Raw genomic sequence first — 20,916 nt, 5'->3', positions numbered from 1 at the left:
GATAATTGAATGTACCCCGTGGAATTGGATGAGTTGGCAAGATCTTTCAGAATTATCCTTTGTCTCTGTAGGATATCAATAAATAGCGTCATCCAAGGAACACAAAGTTGACTTATCGAAGTTATGACTCTGTGTCAAAATAAAATTAGAGTAGGTACGCGTTTGCATTGAGCTTCAGAGTAAAATACTAAGTGCATAGAAGTGTTGAAATGGAACTGTAAGGTTAGTAAAGGGCATTGAAGGTGTCGAGGACTCGATAGCTCTGCTACCAGTGGAGCATATGGCCAAAGTTCACCTGACTATGAATGCCTTCAAGATATGACTATATGTGTGGTCTGATGAGGTCTTATACAGTACTGGATGTGTAAGGATCGGCCTCGAGATGATAAGATGTAGAAGTGCGAAATACGCCACATTCAGGGTGATAAATAGAACTAGAAAATGACCAAAACAAATTGAGTCATTGAAACATCCTGATACGTATCTAAACATGTGGTGATACAAGTTATTATCATAGCAGAATGTGATCTAGGGGAGCAGCAGAATTATTTAAGAATACTAACAAAAAGATCACTCCTCAATCCTGCTAACACAGTCGAAAGTTATCACCAATGCTAGGGAATTTTATGAATATGACTTGTGATTACATATTCAATTTTCAGCCTGCTTTTCCAACTTCTATAACAGCTCTTCTAACACCATCCGACTCTTCCCTAACCTGGTTTACAAGAGCTCCACGCGCTGTGACATCCTCAATGAAATCTTCTATTGAACCGCCAACTCCGAAATATACCTTCTTGGCCCCTATCAACGCCGTCTTATTTGACCCTGTGCTTAAATCAAGTAATGCCATCAAAGTTTCAGCAAACGCTTTCAGAGCAGCTGGAGAATAAATGGTTTCAGCCCCAATAATGATTGTGTTTTCGCATGATAGATGCAACTTATCAGTAACTAGAGAGACAAAGTCTGGAGACCAAGCACCAGAGAAGAGTGATATATTGATGTTGCGAGAAGTCAGCGCAGAGATGAATTCAGAGATAAGTGCCTCGTCGATATCGAGTTCGCCTTCTGCCTCCCAAGACTCAGATTTTGTGATTTGTGCCCAGGAAAGGAGAATATTGGGTAAAGTGACGAGCTGTAGGACTGTAGGATTGTAGTCTGCAAGTCCAAGCTCCAACCCAGATGTGGAAGAGGTTGTGTTTTCTAGGAACCATTGAAAGACTGCTAGAGATGGAAGAGCAGTTCCACAACCAAGCTATTAGGGTTATCAGCATAATTATTCGTGATAGCTCCACCGTCATCAAAGTCGCAATGAAAATAAGACATACCTCTAAAACTCTCCCCCTCCCCTCCCCAACAATACTCCTCCCACTAAGAACCTTAACCAAATCCACCGAGCTCTCCCAACTTTTGAACCCTCCCTCATAAACCCCAGTCTTCACATCATCATTCCCCAATCCCAAAAGCCCTTCTCCATTTCCCTCATCCTCAGCCATCAACTGCGCTCTGACATCCCATAACTCTCTTCTTGGAATACCAATCTCCTTACCATCATCCAACTTAACAGCCAGCGTGGAATAAGCAATCTGAGATGGCAATGTCAATAGAAATTCCTCTAAAGTGTGATAGGTCGGTGGTAAAAGTGGTTGTCCTGCTACCGGGAATGCCCCGCTGGATTTCCGTGGTGCAAGGGTGCCGGTTTCTGCAGCTTGCTTGGAGACAGATGGAAGAGCGTCTTGAGTTGGATCTATCTCTATATCATCGCCTGCAAATGAGAAGCTAAAGCCAGACATCTTGATATCGGGGTTCAGAAGAATGTGGATGTGGGAAAGAAAATCTTGGGTTGTTCATAGAAAAAATGGCCATGAAAATTGATTGATATCACGTGTGTTGTATCATACAGACAATGCCCCGCACTTTTGGAGCAAGAGAAGCCGGAGATTGAAGAGCAGTTCATTGCAAAACTGTGCAAGTAGCAATCCGACTACGCAATATTTTGGATGCAGCATCTTTCAATTTTGTTCAAGTCGGTTTCACGTATTCATATAGACGTACGTTTCAAAATATGAAAGTCAAGACTAACCCAAAGAGTTCCTTTCTCATAAGTATTTGATTTACCAATACTACTACTCTACTACATCATTATTCTGATTACAATCTAAACAACCCGAGCTTACTTCGAGCCTCGCTTCTTCCACTCGGCACCTCTGTTTGACGATCTTGTTCTGGGTTTACCCTTCTTCTTTCCACCACCCTTACCTCCCAACTTTAGATCCTTCGGCTTGCCCTTGCTTGCACTAGCTCTATAACCCTCAAAAACGAAACTTTCAGGTGCTTTGATACCGGCCATTCCACTCTTGGCTTCTCCGTTTCCACTGACTTGCTTGTCTCCCCTGGAGCCCAAAGTCGTATCGTTGGCCCCGGTTTTCTTGAATTTTGCGCCACCAGCTTTCCCTAACAGTTTGGTAGCTCTACCCTGCAAAGAAGCTTGATTTGGATCAACCTTTGGATTGTATACTTGGGAGGTTTTTGATGATTTAGGTTGACGAGCTGTGGGTCGGGATGAGACTTGTTTGTGTTGAGCTTTGGCGCGTACAACACGAAGAACACGAGGAAGCATCGGCGGGTACTTCTTCTCATTGAAAAGTAAGGCAGCTTCAACTGCATTTGCGTCCTATATTTCTGCATTAATAAGAGCTCGAATGTTTTTTGAGTGATGAAAGAAACTTACGGTAAATTGTACATAAGCAAAACCCTTTCCGACGCGAGTTTTCTCGTCGCGAATAACCCGTACACTCTCTACTTCACCAGCCTTTCCAAATTGCCTCCACAAGCCTTCTTCGATATCAGAGGGTATTTTCGACCGTTTGCGGCTATTTTCCCCATCCTGTTCAAGAAGAGACTCATCGTCTACAAACCCTAAGTTTCCAACGAAGACACATCGACGGTGGTCGGTCTTCGCAGGATGCGCTACGCCATCTACGCGAAGATGACGATCTAGTACTATAGTTCCATTGAGTTTCTTAACGGCCTCCCTGGCTGCAAATGCTGTAGAGTAGACTGCGTAGGCATTTGTGCTTTTTGTTGTAGCAGTCATAATATCCTTTTTAGCAAAAGCAGCTTTCTTTGGTAATGCAGCAGTAGCGTAGGCAGTGGAACGGAAGCGGAGAGATTCCAATTTGTGAGATGGTTTGCCAGCTGGGGGAGGAGGGAGATCATCAATGAAAGAGGACAGATGAGACATAAAGATCTTTTTGTCGGCTTTAGATGATATAGTTGAACTTGCTACATTTCCGAGGAAAATAGTACGCGATGCCTTTTCGAGCTCGGCAGCATCCTTATCTGGTACGAGAGATTCATGTAAAGGAACATCGGATGGCGTCTTTCTCTTGTGGCTTATCTCCTCGGAACCAGATTCTTCTGTATCATCCTCAGCTTCAGCTTCGGCTTCGCTATCAGAATCAGCATCCTCCTCGTCCTCACCAGAACCACCTTCTTCCATATTTTCATCTGAAACCGGCTTTTGCTCTACAGCTAACTTCTGGCGCTTCAATCGTCTTTCGGCTTGGCGTTCTTCCTCTTCCTTTTCTTCTTCCCTGGCTAGCTTCTCAAGGTACTTTCCTTCAAGATCTGGTTCATCGGTCTTCCTTTTACGTTTTCGTTCGGGTTTCTTCCTTTTTAGCTTCGATGAATTTATCCAATTCGGGCACCTCGTCATGTATGTCGTTGGTATCATCCTCCTCGGCAGATAGACCCGAAATCTCAGCATCCTCGAGATCACCATCAACGCTACTCAAGTCATCGTCACCCTCGCCCATTTCGACATCTTCGGCGTCTTCATCATCGTCAGAAACCTCGGATGATTCTCCCTCCTGCGATTCGATATTTCTACGAGGCAAAGGTGCTTCTTGATACCTAGATTTAGGAGGAGCTTGTACTGGGCCAGCCTAGTATTTATCAGCAAGATTGCGCGATACCAGAAATTTCAAGACTTACACTTGATGCAAATAGCAAGGCTAGAGTAGGGTCGACAGCCTTGTTTTCAGTGAAAATTGATTTACCAGCACTTTCTTTACCATTGGCTTTCTCCCCTCCGCTGGTACTCTCGTTCCGACTACGTTTACCCATTGCGATTCAGTTATATTTTCGTTGGAAATAAGTGATGCAGGTAATATGCTACCTTTCGTCGTCCCGAGATATTGAGATTTCGGGGCTTCATTAAAAAAATAAAAATGTTGCAGCTTGCAGGGATCAACGGGTTTGTTACTGCCACCAGCTATTGACCGCCTTTCATATTCCGAGGATCTACCGATAATTATACCTTGATACCAAATGCTTCGTCTTGCGACAATAGCAATACTAGTACCACAATAATTTTGCAACAATTCATTTACTCTTAAGATGAGTGGCGAAATTGACGTTGAGCCAGCGGTTGATCCAATCATACCCGACGAAGCTTCGGTTGACGACGAGCTTAGTGATCTCGACGTGGAAGAAGATCGCTCTAGCAGTTTGAGTGATATTGAAGACAAAGATGCCGAGCAAGATCATGACGACGATGCCGAAGCATCGGACGACCTTAGTAACCCTTCTGAAGATGACGATTCTGAAGCAGAGACAGAGCGACTGGAAGAATCTCCGCACAAACTAAGAGTGCAAAAGAATGTGGTTCTTAATTCCCGTACTGGCGCCGATTCGAATGAGCGCAGCCCAAGCAAACTACACAACCAGATCATGGCAGATGAGAGGGAAGATGACGAAGATGACGCAGATCAGTTATCTGACGAGGACATTGCCGTTTCTAATGATAGCCCTAAAAGCTCTCACCATGACGATGGTGAGCTAGATCGCAAGCCAGCGACAGCTCGTACGTCATTAGAAGATTCTGCGGGCAAAGGAAAGAGAGCGTTATCTACTTCCGAAATTGATTCAAGAAAACGCAAACGATCAATAATGGGCAGCGGCGGACTCGAAGATGATTTTGATGAACCTTTACCCAAGCGGACAGGCTCTATAATTAATCAAGGCGACGACTTTGCGATCGACGACGAATTACCCGTAGAAGAAGATGCATCAAATACAATAAGTGGTAATATATCAGGCGAAGAGGGTGATGGACCACAGGAGCAGGCTCTTGCGGATATAACAGACACCATGCTTCCCGATGATGAAGCTACTGAAACCGCTGGCATACCGGCGTCACCTAAAAGACGAGGAAGGAAGAAGAAAAAGGCTGTGGAGAATGGTATAAATATTGAGGACGAGTCAGACAGCTTGCACAATGGCATCATAACCAACGGCGAAGATGATACACGGAACGGCGAGGAGGACCAAGTAGACAATGAGGAAGATGATGAAGCAGATCTCGTACTAAAGACAGAAGAAGAATGTGAGTTTGTCGCAGCAAGTTGAAACTAAACATGCACAATTATTCTAATGCAGATTCGATCAGTGGAGAAAAAGATAAGTGCGTTTGATCAACTTGGAGGCATTGAGAAGGACTTCGCAGTCTTTAGGGACAGGTCAGATTACATTCTTGATCACTGTTTCATTCGCTGATATATTTTATAGATTATACGATGCGCGCCTCGAGCAAATAAGTCGAGAGGAGGCTATGCTCCGACAAGACCATCCCACGCACCCCGATCTTCTTGAACAGATGAAGCCTGTCGAGGCACGGAGAGATGAGAGAATCCGTGTCGCAGAGAAATTACGTGAATATGAGCTACAGGCTCTCAAAACTTATGCTGTTGCGAGGAGGAGCCAGATTCTTATTCAATATCGACAGGAAGCAAGAGAAATTCGAGAAACCAAGATGGAGCAACTAGGTAAACAATGGTACGAAATACAACATGATAGAAGAAATTACTCCACCGGCGTACCCGAGTACACTTTGAACTATCCCACTCGAAGATCGCAACAGGTTCAGAACCAGGTAGCATATTCCAACGAGGTTTCTATTCTCTCGGGCATCGCAAAACATGTCGGATTTCCAGCCGCTCCTTCGATGTCGCGAGCAACGCCTGCAGAGCTCGAAGAGGACTTTGAGAAGATGGGTGTAATTAATGCAATGGGAGTAAGTGCATTATTTGGGAGTCATGGTTGGATTTAGTCCAAGAAGGAAACCTTTGTCCAAAAAGGGACAGGCAAGCTGACGGGGCTTTTTAACAGGGGACTAGAAGTGTGCATCAACCTGCAAATTTTTCTCTGCAAGAGTTTGCGGCATTGCGAACAGCAAGGTCAACATCGCGATATAGGCCGGCGGAAGAACAATTCATTGAAACAACACCCTGGGCGAATCCGCAGCATCCTTCCAACTCCCATTTAATACAGCGTCAGACTTCAGCCCAGCATACACCAAGAACCACAAGTCCTTTGTCGCAAATTCAAGTACAGGCCCGTCGCCATTCTCATCAACAAGGCGGCCCTATCTCAGGAACTTTCTCTAATGTGTCAACATCAGTACTACAGCATACTAATGGATACATGACGTCTGGTGGACGAGTTTCTCCACATAATCCTTTTTCTAATACTTCGCACTCACACACTATTGTACCATCACCATTGGGCAGTCGACAGCCATCTTTGTCACCAAAGCAAACTAGACCTCCTCATCCACTATTATCCATCTCCAACGAGCAACATAACCATCAGGTTCCTCCCGTCGCCAGTAATCAAATCCACCAGACATCACGCGCCGGACTACAGGACGTGGTACAAGAGATGACCCGCATATCTCCACCGTGAGTGACTCGTGCATCTCCACAAATTCAATCTCACGCTTCGAGTTTACAAGTAAAGTTTTAATGACTACGAGGGCGCAAATATATGGTTCAAGGTGCATGTTGGGTGTTATGGCAGAAAAGCATTCATTCGGTCCGGCGTTCTGTGGTATGATGGTTACCATTCATATGGTATATGATTCCCTTCAGCCTTTAGGCGGTATTGCAATAATACTAGCTCCATCTGTATTTATAACGTGAGGCTTCAAATATAGAAAGCTACAAACTTAAAGCCCTTGAGATTCCCAAGATTTTTCCTTCATCAAAACGCCTCCCATTGAATCTATGATAATCATTGCATCTACTTGTGATTTTGTAGCCCCTAGTCTGCTCGATGTTGGTTGGTATTATGAAGTCGCCTCCTCCACGTACATGGGATTTAGCCCACAAGAACCGTTGCTGATCTCAGTCATATCGTCACAATCCAGTCAAGAATCCCGTGTAGTTGGTGCGGCTGGTACTTTGACATCTTCGAAGTCGTCTTGCGAAACTGCTCTAATAGTGAAAGCAACTGTAGAAAGTTATTACTCTGAGCTGGCTTGAAATACTCTCGCAGATACTTACAACACTCCAAGAGCAAATGCAGCAATGCCAACCCCTGTCAAAGCATTCTTGACAAGATATGGTCTCCGCGCTCGAATGAGGGCAGCAGATTGTTTGTAATTCTTATCGTAATAGGAAGACTTAGGAACTCTATGATGTTTCTGTATTAGTATGAAGCATTCACCTGTCTAGAATCAAAATATGAACTTACAACGGCATTTGGACTTGTAATCTTTTGTCAATTGGTATATTGATATGGTTCAATGGCGCCACTTTCCAAAAAGAAATTCCCAAGTAATGGAATTTATGAGATCCAGCCTTATCGATAAGGCTACCTTGAAATATGCCTAGTGGGTACTACCTAGGTACGGTTCCATTGAGAATTGGTGCTTCCCAATATCGCGCAACTTAAAAAAGGGTCGCGTTTACCTTCAGCCAATATCACATCAAAGAAACACAATTTGTTTGTCAACCTTAATTCTTTCAACAACAGCTTCGCAGAATGGTTTGGAGTCAATTTGACTACAAACTCAGCAAATCAATATAGTTGATATTGGTGTAGTCTTTTCTCACATGCAGCTTGCACAATACAATCTATCGTAGATCATATTCGACTTCTTTCCCCACAGCCTTTAAAGGTTACCCTCATCGTCATGGCTACCTTGACTGTTGAACAACAAATCAATCAATTGAATGATGCTCGAAAACTTGTGCTCTCGGATGCCAACTATTACACTCAGATCATTCAAGGAATACTACCAATTATTGGACCATCTGCGAGGGTAGAATTACGACGATGGGGCGCAGATTTCCTTGCAGAGACGTTTTCAAGTCCAACCATACCTTCGTCGCAGAAAGAAACATTGAGTTTGGTCGTACTTGATACTTTGAAGGACATGATCGAGAACCCGCACGAAGATAGTGCAGTAGTTAAGAGTATAGTGCAAACAGCAGCTAGCATATACCCACTTGTCGTTCGATGGATGTATGTTGAATTTTTGTCCATTTATAGCTATGGTTTAGAACTTAACATTCCTCCTATCTTCCTATATTCACATCTTTGGATGGCGTCAAGCAATGGGCGCCAAACTTAGAGCCGGTTCTAACTAGTGTGTCTAAATAGTATCAACAATGCCTACGACATACCGACTTGGGAGCGCATGGTCGCAATCAAAACTCGCATACTTCGAATGTGGGATACTGCGAAGCCAGGAATCAGAATATGCTGCATTAAGTTTGCGCAGAGGGTTGTGTTGGTGCAAACAACAGGACCCGACGCAGATTCTAAAGTATGAGAGGTACATAGCACTTCCCAAAAGGCAAGATGCTAATGGTGTCTTCTATATAGCGCGGCGATCCTCTTCAGGTATCATTATCTATGGTTCCTCCGAACCACACTATTCTCCCTCCCCGAAACCTTGAAGCTGAAGCGTCAGGTCTTCTCGATAGACTCCTCAGCGTCTTCCAAGAGAACTCTAGGTATGTTGAGCTCATTGTATTCCGCATTCTCCCCCCATCTAGGAACTGACATGTCTAGCGATGCTGTACTTGTTGATGCAACTTTGAATTCCCTCTCCATCTTAATCCGAGCCCGTCCTCATGTTGCAAATAAAATTCTAAATGTTCTTCTAAACTTCAATCCCCTGAAACTAGCCAATTCTCCAATGACTCCCAAATTGCGCGTTATGGTTAAATCTATGGAAAAGACTACTAGATCATTACTTATTCATATCAGCAAGCGGTATGTCTTTTTATCCCTGTGAAGTATGCTTGTTCTAAGCTGATGGTTGTAGGGACCCTCACAATCCACTCAATGGGCGAATCCAGCAATATGTCGAACGAATGATGCGCTCTAAAACGGAAATCTTCGACGAGGGAAATAGAAAGCGTGGACCTCCAGAACCTGTGGACGCCCTAGATCCCGCCAAACGTCAGAAGCTAGGCGCGCAAGTTAAATCTGCTCGACTACATATACCACCACTAACACCTGGGAATCACACAATCGCCGAGCTTTTTACTATCACCACCGATGAAGCCCTAAAGGGTTTCGATGTTGCACTTTTATCGGAAGATCTGGTCGTCAAGATTGGTATAACAATTCTCCAGAGGATAGATACGGACACCATTGAACAGGCTATAAGCGTAAGTTTCCCAAATTCAACGATATGTTCGCACGATTACTCATCTGCAATTAGGGTGTGAAAGCAAAGACTTCAAGCTCTCTCAGAGCCTAAGCCCGAAGAAATCAACCCTGAAACGGCTCCACTGGGCGTAGAAGAAGACGATGATGACTACGAACCTGATTTCTACAATGCCGAAGATACAGAACAAATTTTAAACAAATTAGACAGTTCACCACCTGAAGAGCTTAAGGTGGATATCGAAAAGGTTGCAAATGTAGCACTTGGACCGTTCACGTTGCCACCCCCTCCGTCTCTAAGTGCCGAGGAAGTGACCCTGGTTGGCCAAGGTACTGTGTCTCGAGTCTTCGGTGTGATGCAGACCTTAGAAGAGCCCACCGCAAGAAAGGCAAAGGCTGGCATAAACAGACTAGCAGCTAGTGCCTATGATCGTGATGCATGGATTACTATCATTACACGCCTTGCAACACGTGCTGGGGCCGGTCTAGAAGGGTCTTCAGACGCTGTCAAGTTGGAGTCGCCACATACCGAGCGGATATCCTTGAGTAACACTATTCGGCAATCACTGCTTGTTTACATCCTAGAAGATTTTAGAAAACGAATCGACATCGCCGTCGCTTGGCTGTGCGAAGAATGGTACAACGACAGAGTACAAATGAAGTTGGGGGATGGTTCAGCGGTGCTACATTATGAGAAATGGACACTCAAGGTTTTAGATGGAATTTCAATCTATCTTGATGCGAAGGACAAAGTGCTCACTAGGTTCTTAAGCGAGATTCCAGGGTTGAGTCCAGAGGTGTTGAACAAAATCAAAGGGCTTTGCAAAGACCCAACAATGGTCAATCTATCGCTAACCAGTCTCCTTTATTTGGTTATGATGCGACCACCGGTTCGAGACTTGGCTCTTGACGCAGTTGAAGATATTTGGAACACTTGTAAGATTTAATTCCTTCCTTCCTTCATTGTGGCCATACTAATAACCTTGAAAGACGACAATGCGAAACCCATCGCCGCCAAATATCTCAAGAAATGGCGCCCAGGATTTGAGGACCGACTCAAAGGCGACGACGAAGAAACGAAATCGAATGGCATGATCATCAGCGCTTAAGTGCATACCTTCCTAATTTCGATTTACATGCCCTTCTTGTACTTTAGCAATTCTCGCATTCCAGCATCAATCGGCGTATAATGGATTTTCACAGGACATGAGTTAAGACTGGGCTAAGGGTTAAAAAGTGCTATACGCACATTATTGTATGATCAGGAATTCCCCGGGAGTCAGCAACAGATGCGGGGCGGTACATGAATTATTAAACATTTACAATTAGATCGCAGTTTTGACTATGATCAATTCAACAAGTTCACAAAGGTTGACATACCCACCAAGGTACCCAGGGCCAGGCTCATACTTTCTGGTGTATTTATAAGCGGTGAACTTTGTGGTGTTTTCCCTCGTTGCAACGTCTGACATATGAAGTGGAGCTATTGATAGACACAATAAGACTTCATTACTTTATTAGCCAAAGCCATCTTTTGAATCTTTTCTCCATTACATAGGTATCCAGACCAGATACTACTAGGCAGGTAGGTGGGTTGATACGAATCACGTGCATACTTACTAAGCTATGCTCGTTCTGAATCATGATCGATGAAGATAAAACTGTAGAAAATCGCAGACGTGCGGATCACAAACTGAACATAAACTCAATCAGATGGAAACTAGAGTTCTACAGCACCCATAAGTCTGTCAACACCTAATGGAATAACACAGACCACCTCGTCTCCAGATACATCTCTTGATCGTGGTACCAGTATAGAAAGAGGAAGAGAAAAGGGGGCAGTGGATCGAGTAGCCAATGCATAAGTATATCCTCATTCAATTCATCTGGCTTTGTTGTACTGACTTTAAATACTTGCCAGAACTGCCGAAATAGAAAAGAAAAATGTTCTGGTGATAAACCATGCAATTCATGTGTTAAACACAATCGAGAGTGCTCATACACGCCACTGAAGTCACGGGGTAGGAAGAAAAAGAGACCTCGCCTTGATTTGGACCCTCTTGAGGAGATACAAGATCCGGGATTGAGAGATGGTTCAACAGCATCGCCTGTCGTGATACGCCCAGAAACTCATCATCCACTGGCGATTGAAAACAACGGACCACTTGCAGTCAAGAGACGTCGAGAGCTACGTTCTTCTGGTATTGGAGTATGCCAGACTGGTACCGGAGCATTTCAATATTATGGACCGGCATCCAATTTGGATTTGTTTCAAAGCATTTACCAGTGTATTTATCGCACCAAGAATTCAAGCAATGGCCGATTAGGGGCGATGTGCGTCCTCCCCTTGTCAGAAGAAGGACATGGTCAAACATTTCAAAGATAACGGCGGAAGGTTGATGGATTGTACATATGATAGGTACCCCAGAAGCTGCAATACGCTGCAGAAACATGACGAGCGAGTAAGCAGCTTGACTATCGAGTCCAGAGGTTGGTTCATCAAGGAATAGCAACATTGAAGGATTGGCGGCTAACTCCACACCAATCGTGACTCGCTTCCGTTCCTCGACTCCCAGACCTCCCTCTCCCGGAACGCCGATCAAGGCATCGGCGATTGATTTAAGCCCCAGTAGATCCATGACCTCTTCAACATGCGCTCTTTCTCTTTTTCGATACCGACAATGGCCTCCTCATCATCGCCGAGAAAATTAAAGCTTCGCGGACTGTAGCTCCTGAATCATGAACATCCTGCTGCATACAGAATCCACAAGCCCGAGAGAATCTTGCCCCTAGATTGGCAACAGGCTGACCTCCAATCATCATGTCGCCGGTCACGATACCCGTATCTTTGCGTTGGGCAAGTGTATCGAGAAGAGTAGTTTTTCCGGCCCCAGAAACTCCCATGAGGGCTGTGAGTTGACCAGGCCTGACATATCCACTTATATCTGTGAGTAGCTGTCGGTTCTCCCCATCGACTTGAACGTAATAAGAGACATTTGAGAAGGTAAATGAAGGCTGTTATTCCGTGTTAGTAGAGACTTCCATTTCTCGCAACATAGGACATGGGAATAAACTTACTCTAGAACTATTTTTCGAATTTTCAGTCCAACCAGCGGCATTTGCGGACAAAGTACTGCTAGAGTCATTAAGACTCTGGGCATTCCCCTGAGGATGAATAGCAGATGGATTTCCTTGAGATTCTAAATCGGATTCTTTTTCGCGAAATTCTTCTTCGCCTCGAATATCGTCAGGGATGACAGCTCCTCGCTTGAATACACGACTTGCACCACCTCCGCCCCGATTCTTCGTCATCAAAGTCAAACCAACAGCTGTTAAACCGGTGTAGATAGTCCAGAAGACTAAGATGAGCCCGAAATTTCGCCACGCATTAGATGGGCGATAACCGAAATGGGCGAGTAGATACGTTGAGCCTGGTACGGTCGAGGATCCTGAAGAGCTTCCTGAGATGGGACAGCCTTGATTGGCTATTTTTATATTCTATTAGGGTCATTAGCTTCATGTAACGTTTTTGTCTTGTACAAAACAAAAATTATGCAGAAATATTCAGAGCATTTGCACCTACATCGTATCCTATTCCATTTGGGACCAATTGGCCAGAGCTACAATGAAGAGTATCATCTTTCATAAGAAATCCCCATTGTCGCTTCCAGTGAATATGGACTTGGACTGATTCGACGGATCCAAGAATCCCATTTTAACAGTGTTGGCCACGGTGGGCCATAACCTGAATGACTTAACCCGACCGGCATAGCTGCACCACCCAATAAGAGAGCGACCGGTATATTCGGAGACCATGCACCCAGCATTCGAAAAAGTGCCAATTGACTAGCATAGAAAACGAAAATCAAAAATTCGAAAAACCAGTATCCGGCTGCTGTTGGGTTTGCAAAGACGAGAAAGTAATATGGAAGAGTGAAAAGAACGGTCTGCGCAAAACACACCGGTAACTCGGCAATATTGAGAGCAACTGCCGAAACGGCTGGATGTAGCATGCCTAGTGCGTGCTGCTTTGGAGAATTGTTCGTGAACTAACCGTGGAAACTGTTTCCCCTAAAGCGTTTAGGCAGAAGTATATCTGGGCGAAGAAGACAGCACCCGCTGAGCTCGAATGCTCCAGTCGCTGTTAGAGATCTCTTATAGAATGCAGAGCCTGTGATAAGAGCGTTTACCGCATTTAGGGTGAGAATAATGGCGAGCGACCTCCAAGCTCCCCAGACAAGTTGATAATGTCGTCGCATAGCGACCACGACCTGAGTAGGGAAAGACCTAAGCGCGAGAGCCTTTGGGTGAGTAAACTCGTGCTTGGATCCAGCTACTTCGGACTTGAAGGCTGCGGCACTCAGCACGTCACAATGCTTTTCACGGAATTGTCCAATATCTCTTGAAAGATCCTGGCAATGTGAGCTCTTTCGAAAAGCATCAGCAAGACCAGCAGGATCAAGTGGCGGTGGGGGGCTATGCCCAGTTTTGACACGGCGTTCATCTGGCGAAGTAATAGCTGTCAAGAAATCTGGTGTCGTTTGACGAGGGGGACATTCGAAACCGAGATCGGTAAAATAACGCTTAGCAGTGTCGCCAGCAGGGCCCGAATAAATTTGATATCCATCATACAATACCAGAACACGATCAAAGCATTCTCTATAAATACTCTCAGAGGCTTGGTAAGCTGTGACAATATTGGACATTCCAGTTGCCCTTGACATGCCTTTCAGAAGTCGTAGAAAAGCTGAGGGCAGATGAGCTGCCAAGACCTCTTAATGGATTGTCCCATGTAACGACGGCAGGAGCAGCGCTGAGAACTTCAGCCAATGATACACGCTTGCGTTCGCCACCAGATACGCCCCTAACAAAAGAGTTGCCAACAATTGTGGATTTTGTATGTTTGATGCCAAGAGAATCGAGGATTTCGTCAGTCCAGTATTCAGCAAACTCGGCATCTGTCTTCAAATTGGACTTTGGCCTGCGCAGACGTAGTGCAAACTGCATGGTGTTTTCAACTTTTAATATGGGAAAATGAATGTCGTCCTCGTTGTTTAGGGCCACCTCGGAACCGTAAAGGGTTTTCATCTCATCCGACCCAATTGCGCCATACTGCACGCTACCCTCAACATCTACGAATTGCGCACGCTGATTTGCGAGTACACTAAGAAGAGTCGAACATCCAGCACCAGGACGCCCAAGGACTAGGAGCGTTTCTCCAGGAGGCAGAACACCGGAAACTCCTTGTATCAATTTTTTGTGGGATGCGTGGAGCGGCCGGGGCGTATTGCTTTACGTAGTAAAGCTGTTGGCCAGTTGACGAAAACATCTTGAAAAATTCGTAAGAGATCCTGAGCACGTTTTTCGCCAGCAGAAACACCATGAACCGTGATGTCTTCAAAGAGGACTCCAAGTGAACGACCTTCGGGACGATATATGGGTAACTTTTGCAAGGGGTCATCTTGTTGATCGGTTTTCTCACCCTTGAAGTGAACTGTCAGTTGAATTCCTTCTAGCCACTCTTCCTCGAATGGAGGAGAGGATGAGGTCCTTGTTATAGGCAAAGAACGCCAGACGAAAGATAGATTCTACTTGCCTCGCTTGTATATCCTGAACTCATCGTACCACGCAAATACCGTGAGAACCCAAGGCCAAATTGTGTCAATGAAAATAGACAAAATGAAAGACCGATAGCAAGATATTGAGATATTCCTCACTGAACATGAACTGGCTTGTATATATCATATTGAGAAATTGTCCGATGATACAGAACTTACCAAGTGACAAAATATCCGGGCAGCAAAGCAGGGAGATTGATTACAATCCCCAACATAACGAATATAGGGTATGAACAGCACTGCAATCTGCTGAAAATTTCAACACGACAGCCCGGCAATGGATACTGTAGAGTAAACCTCTGGAAGAGATCTTCTAGTCCAGTGGAGGTATTCCATTGTTTGGCCGCTGGACCAATGGTGAAGCTGTTAAATATCCGGTTTGGCGAAGGAATAAAATATCCGAAAATATCCGATGCCCAAGAGCACCGGCATTTTAACTTGTGCCAGCCTTCATGCTCCACCAGGACTTTTAGACAATTCTGCTGACCTCAATTCGCACAATCTTCACTCAGAATGATGATATCATATACGAACTAGAGTACCTGCATCACAAGTAGGATCTGGGGTGCATCAAGAGGTTCTGGGTAGTGCTCAATGGATGTATGTTGAAGCTCTCTCTTTGGAAACGCTTCAATTTCAATTGATTTTGTTGAAGATAGATTTTACGACCCCTAATCAAGATCGACTGGATAAAAGAAAGGAAAAAGACAGGGAAAAGGAAAGAGAAGGAAAGGAAAGGGAAAGGGAAAGGGAAAGGAAGGGAAGGGAAGGGAAGGGAAGGAAAGGAAAGGAAAGAAAAGAAAAAAGTAGAAGAAAAAGGATGGATGGTCTTAGGTATTCAAGACTCCAAGAAGGGTATTTTGAGTATCCTGGGTAGTCCACGGGTATTGAAAATGTTGATGGTTGCCTGTAAAAGGTTTGTTAGTGGAAAACTATTGACTATCGACTTAGGCAGAGGCAGAGAGGTAAGAGGCTATTGAGGCTTAGAACGCGAGAACGCTGATTAGAACCAATGCACTAAATTCTAAAAGAGCCAAAATTCAAAACGCCGAACTTATGAAATCAATGGAAAGGAAGCTTCTTGTAATTTGTGATAATCTATGATAGATCTATTCAAAACCAACCTCTATTTCTTCATGCTTTGATTAGGTAAGGATTTATTCATTGGTAGAGCATATGTAGTCTGCTTCGTACTCCGGACACCAGGACAAACGGATGGAATAATAGGGGACATCCCAATTTCACCTGACCTTACCTAGTTTACCCGTCAAAAATGTGATTAAGAGTTTAAGACATCAAAATCACCCACGGCGAATATGAGTTACCAACCTTTGGATGACTGACACTGACACTGACACTGACACTGGCACTGACCGGCACTGACAGATATACCAGGTACCTACCGGTGAGTGTTGTACGAAGTGTAGAGCCAGCATTCAAATCTACAGAGTAGGTAAGCCGCCGTGGGTAAATTTAGCCGCAAGTGCATTTGTAGATGCTGGATATAAGTACATCGTGGATATCCCGACATCGAAGTACCTTAATTCGCTCCACTTCATGTTCTCTGACGTACATACCAGTACTGTCCTGCAAAGGTAACAAAAGGAACATGGCGAGCATATGGGACCATACCAAAGCATACCTACCTACTAGGTCTTGCCCACCATACACCCCCTACCGGCATTGACAGGTTAGCCCGTTTTTAGTCCTTTCATTACTGGGGCTTACATGATTCGTTGCTCGGTCAGCCAGATTCATTGGATGAGATTTAATTGCCATACGGGCTGTCCATCCTTTATCTGGGAAACTCGAAAAGCATCGACTGAGAAAAACATAACTACAGTAACGCGGAAAAGGCGACGGACTGCATTGCATTGTCGATATCTTTTATGATTAAAACCCCAGCCAGCCCTCTTAGGTAAAAAGGTCATTCTTCCCATCATTCGTTATATCTATTACCCCACGCAAGGAGAGACGGTCACTCGTAGCATCGTTTTCGTTACACGCATAAAAGATTGCACATAACTTCAAACAACTCATGGAAGTCGTGTATGGCTTGATAGGATTATCCTAGATTGCGAAAAGGAGAAATGAGCAATGCCAACTCGAGCAGAAACTCCTCCAGTGGATACATCTTCGAGACGAGATACCCATACTCATACGGAATCTCCAAGTACAGGTAAGCTTGCATTTCTAATTATGATCCAGAATTCTTATCGCAAGATATCATGATCTGCACCTTAAATTTTAATAGACGTCAATGAAGAATTGGAAACACCGGGAAAAGATTAAAAAATTCGTGGTCCATTGAATAATTGTTTGTCCCTTTATGCAAAACTCCCTCGACTTAGTAAACAAAAGTCTGGTACTCATTGCGCTCTTGAACAATGACTAACCAGTATTCTTACCAGATTTCGAGTCCCCCCATTTCAACAGGATGCAAAGTCCTACACATGCCCCTCTCACGATACTCTCTTCCAACACAATGAACATGCCTCACATAAACACGGATCCGTCCTTACTCAAATCCTCGACGGGCACAATTAGATCCGTACCCTCTGATGACTCTCGGCTTGGTCCAAATTCTTACGACGACAGCCCGACTGCGCAACCTCAATCACAAAACGAGTCCACTACACCTATCACCCCAAGAAAAGCTAGCTATAATTCCATTAATGGTTCGAAACCACCACTCAGTCGACAGAATCCGTCCGCGATAGGAATGCCCAGAGGAGTTGTCAGAAGTATATCTACCGAATTTGGCCCTACCAAGTACTCGAGTAGCAACGTACATGTTGTGGAAGATATCGCCCCCAATGATGGCGAAGACTTTAACTCCGCTATTGGGAAGGCAAACTTGGGGAAGTCGGGGAGAGTGATTGAGCGACTTACAAAGGAAAATGACATGTTGAAGCGTGATGTCAAGATTGAGAGGCTGAGAGCGGAAGAGGCTCTCGATCAAGCAAGACTGGCTGAGAGCAGATTCGCCCAAGAAAACGAAGAATGGGAGCGGAAATTGCGCGATGCTGCCATGAATTCAACGGTTCTAAAGAGGAGAGAGCGACAACTCGCGGATGCCAAAGAAAAAATTGATGCGGAACGACACAAGGCCGAGAAAGCTACTGAGGGCGAGCTATTTTGGAAGACTGAGATGCAGAAATTGGAAATGGAATGCAAGGAAAAGGTTGAAGAAGCTCAGAGCCGGGCGGAGCTATACGAGGGAAGAAACAATGTCATGACCAACCATTGGAAGGACCAGGAAAAGTCCGCCAATCGAACGGTAGCGAAGCTAGAGAAGGAGATCAAGATCATTGTGAAGGAGAGGATAGCCGACGACGAGAAGATTACCATGCTCAAACGTCTCGCAGAACAGCAAGCCGAGCAACTCAAAACACTGCAGAGAGAAAAGGATGAAGTTGATCGGAAATATGAGGAGTACAAGGCAGAGAAGGAGAAATCTCTCGCGGATATCAAAGAAAATGCAAGCAAGCAGCAGAAGGCCAACGAGGAGATTATGTTAGAGACGCAGAAGGTTCTTGGGGAGCTGAGATGGGCTCTCAATGTCAAAAAATACGTCAAAGAGGCTGAATAAGAAGCCCGACTACCAATTTCAAGTCTTGGACTCGTAAAAATCTCACTGACTCAAAAAACTTTCTTACTACTTGAATTCCGCAATCTCGACACACACACACACACACACACACACATCAATCATCTACTTTCGAATTACATTCAATTACGATATTCTCTTCGAGCGATCCAGCGATATGACTGCATTGCATTGGAGAAACAGGATACAGTTGTATTTTCTGCGCTTTTGTACATTAGACACTGTGGTTAGGGTATCTCGGGTTGAACTTGGGCCACGAAGCCCAGGGTGTTAAGGAGTTTCTTTCTTGTGTCTACATAAGATCATCATATCTAGGAATTGTACATTGGGGCAAACACTGGGAAGTTCATCAGAGTTAGATTTGCCAGGGTTATTGGTGATGATTGAATGAACTAGATTTTTTTTTAATGATTCTATTGTGCAATAGCTGCTTTGATCTTAAATCATAAATTGATGCAGAAGTAAAGTATCATTTTGCCCTTTCTTCTATCTTCGCTGGACGTTTCGTCTTATTTTGATACTGTGCGGCCTGCAACAGAAGTGTGAAGTCGTGCAGCCACTGGCGCATGCAGGTACCTGCGTCACTAACAAACAAACAATCGAGTTCATGTAAAATTACATGAACCTAAACCATTACAATCGTTCGTCTAACATATACACTGCGGTATTATCTTTTGCTTCAGTACCTTTGACGAGGTCGCCTTTTGTCACTAGCTCAGTTCTTGATATCGTCTGTTGTTTTCCCTCCTTCCTTATTCACCTCGCCAAATCTCTTTCTTTTCCCCATCGCAATATTGCCCCACGCACACAAAAAACATAATGCCACCTAGATTGATTTCATCTTCAAACCCATAGTCATGTGGATCTGATATCACATTCAGTTTTACTCTTCTCTTATCTTCTTTCGAAGATTTACTGGACTTTTGATATACCGCTGACAACAAACTAAGGTCCACCGTCAACAGCAAATTTTTCAACGATGAGCGCAGATATTAGAGGAAGCGCTGCGCGCAGCTCATCTGCTACTGATGCATCGTCCGATACCAATGATCTAGGAACTCTTGCGAGAAGTGGAATCTCAACAGTCATTATTGCTTCGGAATGGCACTTCAAGCCAGCAGGAGTTATGGAAGTTGAGAAACGTTTCGCAGAGAAGAGAGATCGCATGCGCGCTGTAAGTAGTCCTTCTTAATTCATATGAAATACTTGACTGCGCCGTTTACGTTGCCGTGTGTTCAAAAGTCCGTTTTAAATGCAGCAACGACTTCTCGAGACGAATTTGAAATATGGCCGTTAGAGTATCTTTCCATCTATAGACTCAGCGCAGATGATTTTTTTAAGAGACACTACATGCTTTCTTACTTCAATACACTATGGCCACTGGCAGTTAACAAAAAATTGTCACTGACAGAATACTAGGACGGCTATATTCAATGGCTCGATCAGGATCATTATTTCAAGCTTTTTTCAGAAAGACACCTCCTACCCTTTTAGAAGAGAGATGAATCAGATCACGAAAGCGATAGTTGTACAAGAAGGTGGTGATCGAGATTCCGATGATGAACATGAAGAAGCAGATGGATGTAGCGAATGGTCAGCTGAGGTATACAATTCCAACACGATGTGCTCGTAATAATTGCTCAGATACTGTTAGTTTCACAGCGATTTAATCGTGAAAGTGGATGAGTACGAACCGTCTCAACACACACACGCTCACCCAATCCAGCTTCAGATGATACATTTTATCCAGATACTATCAAGACGTATAGTTATCGCGACATCTGGATCTATCATGGAGAAGAGTTAATTGACGAGTTCTTGAAGCTAGCCATAGTCCTGGAGTTGCAGACAATAACAGACAGCAAGATTGTGAAGTCACCTAGCCAATCGAAGGTTTATATTGGTTCAGACAAGCGTGGCAGTGTTGATGTAGTTGTCAATAAACTCAACAATATCGCGAAGTATAGTGTGAGTGGAATCTTAAGATATTCCTTCTCGTTCACTGTCCTGAAGCTGACCACATGCGAAGTCGACATATGCCTCGCAGTATCATATTTTCTATACAGAAGAAGTAGAACCGTGCAAGTTTATCATCAAAGCGTTTTCAGAGATCAAGAAGAAATACCTTGAAACTACTCTTTTTGAACAAGAGCATCCTCCCGGATTTCTATTGACAAAAATTTACAGTTAGAGCTTGTGCATGGAGCACGACCAAAGTAACAT

At 44.3% G+C, this 20,916-nt stretch overlaps 8 protein-coding genes across 8 annotated transcripts; 5 read left to right on the top strand and 3 right to left on the bottom strand.

Annotated features, from left to right (window-relative positions):
• Positions 1-658: 658 nt before the first annotated feature.
• Positions 659-4,128, bottom strand: EAF02_007424 (uncharacterized protein; the record flags this gene model as incomplete). Its single annotated transcript, XM_038903472.1, has 7 exons — positions 659-1,255; positions 1,329-1,765; positions 2,056-2,123; positions 2,178-2,674; positions 2,732-3,596; positions 3,655-3,947; positions 3,997-4,128. The coding sequence occupies 7 exons, from the start codon at positions 4,126-4,128 to the stop codon at positions 659-661; spliced, it is 2,889 nt and encodes a 962-aa protein (XP_038756951.1).
• A 273-nt stretch (positions 4,129-4,401) lies between these two features.
• On the top strand, positions 4,402-6,747 carry EAF02_007423 (uncharacterized protein; the record flags this gene model as incomplete). The annotated part of the gene is made up of 4 exons (XM_038903471.1): positions 4,402-5,389; positions 5,453-5,522; positions 5,572-6,076; positions 6,172-6,747. The coding sequence occupies 4 exons, from the start codon at positions 4,402-4,404 to the stop codon at positions 6,745-6,747; spliced, it is 2,139 nt and encodes a 712-aa protein (XP_038756950.1).
• Positions 6,748-7,210: 463 nt separating this feature from the next.
• On the bottom strand, positions 7,211-7,544 carry EAF02_007422 (uncharacterized protein; the record flags this gene model as incomplete). Its single annotated transcript, XM_038903470.1, has 3 exons — positions 7,211-7,277; positions 7,347-7,475; positions 7,537-7,544. The coding sequence occupies 3 exons, from the start codon at positions 7,542-7,544 to the stop codon at positions 7,211-7,213; spliced, it is 204 nt and encodes a 67-aa protein (XP_038756949.1).
• Positions 7,545-7,978: 434 nt separating this feature from the next.
• EAF02_007421 (uncharacterized protein) lies at positions 7,979-10,574 on the top strand (the record flags this gene model as incomplete). Its single annotated transcript, XM_038903469.1, has 7 exons — positions 7,979-8,310; positions 8,449-8,614; positions 8,674-8,804; positions 8,863-9,066; positions 9,119-9,467; positions 9,531-10,401; positions 10,456-10,574. 7 exons carry the CDS (start codon positions 7,979-7,981, stop codon positions 10,572-10,574), a joined length of 2,172 nt encoding a protein of 723 aa, XP_038756948.1.
• Positions 10,575-11,107: 533 nt separating this feature from the next.
• Positions 11,108-11,851, top strand: EAF02_007420 (uncharacterized protein; the record flags this gene model as incomplete). Its single annotated transcript, XM_038903468.1, is given in 3 exon segments — positions 11,108-11,190; positions 11,210-11,306; positions 11,387-11,851. 3 exon segments carry the CDS (start codon positions 11,108-11,110, stop codon positions 11,849-11,851), a joined length of 645 nt encoding a protein of 214 aa, XP_038756947.1.
• A 260-nt stretch (positions 11,852-12,111) lies between these two features.
• EAF02_007419 (uncharacterized protein) lies at positions 12,112-15,298 on the bottom strand (the record flags this gene model as incomplete). Its single annotated transcript, XM_038903467.1, has 8 exons — positions 12,112-12,480; positions 12,544-12,963; positions 13,049-13,152; positions 13,211-13,465; positions 13,520-14,191; positions 14,238-14,708; positions 14,762-15,015; positions 15,243-15,298. The coding sequence occupies 8 exons, from the start codon at positions 15,296-15,298 to the stop codon at positions 12,112-12,114; spliced, it is 2,601 nt and encodes an 866-aa protein (XP_038756946.1).
• Positions 15,299-17,180: 1,882 nt separating this feature from the next.
• EAF02_007418 (uncharacterized protein) lies at positions 17,181-18,675 on the top strand (the record flags this gene model as incomplete). The annotated part of the gene is made up of 2 exons (XM_038903466.1): positions 17,181-17,262; positions 17,495-18,675. The coding sequence occupies 2 exons, from the start codon at positions 17,181-17,183 to the stop codon at positions 18,673-18,675; spliced, it is 1,263 nt and encodes a 420-aa protein (XP_038756945.1).
• A 997-nt stretch (positions 18,676-19,672) lies between these two features.
• EAF02_007417 (uncharacterized protein) lies at positions 19,673-20,884 on the top strand (the record flags this gene model as incomplete). Its single annotated transcript, XM_038903465.1, has 4 exons — positions 19,673-19,867; positions 20,105-20,276; positions 20,420-20,661; positions 20,723-20,884. 4 exons carry the CDS (start codon positions 19,673-19,675, stop codon positions 20,882-20,884), a joined length of 771 nt encoding a protein of 256 aa, XP_038756944.1.
• Between the last annotated feature and the right edge of the window lie 32 nt (positions 20,885-20,916).

Source organism: Botrytis sinoallii (genome assembly GCF_014898435.1).
Source record: "Botrytis sinoallii strain Bc 23 chromosome Unknown BSIN_012, whole genome shotgun sequence".
NCBI lineage: Eukaryota > Fungi > Ascomycota > Leotiomycetes > Helotiales > Sclerotiniaceae > Botrytis > Botrytis sinoallii.
This window is presented reverse-complemented; position numbering and strand designations above follow the sequence as displayed.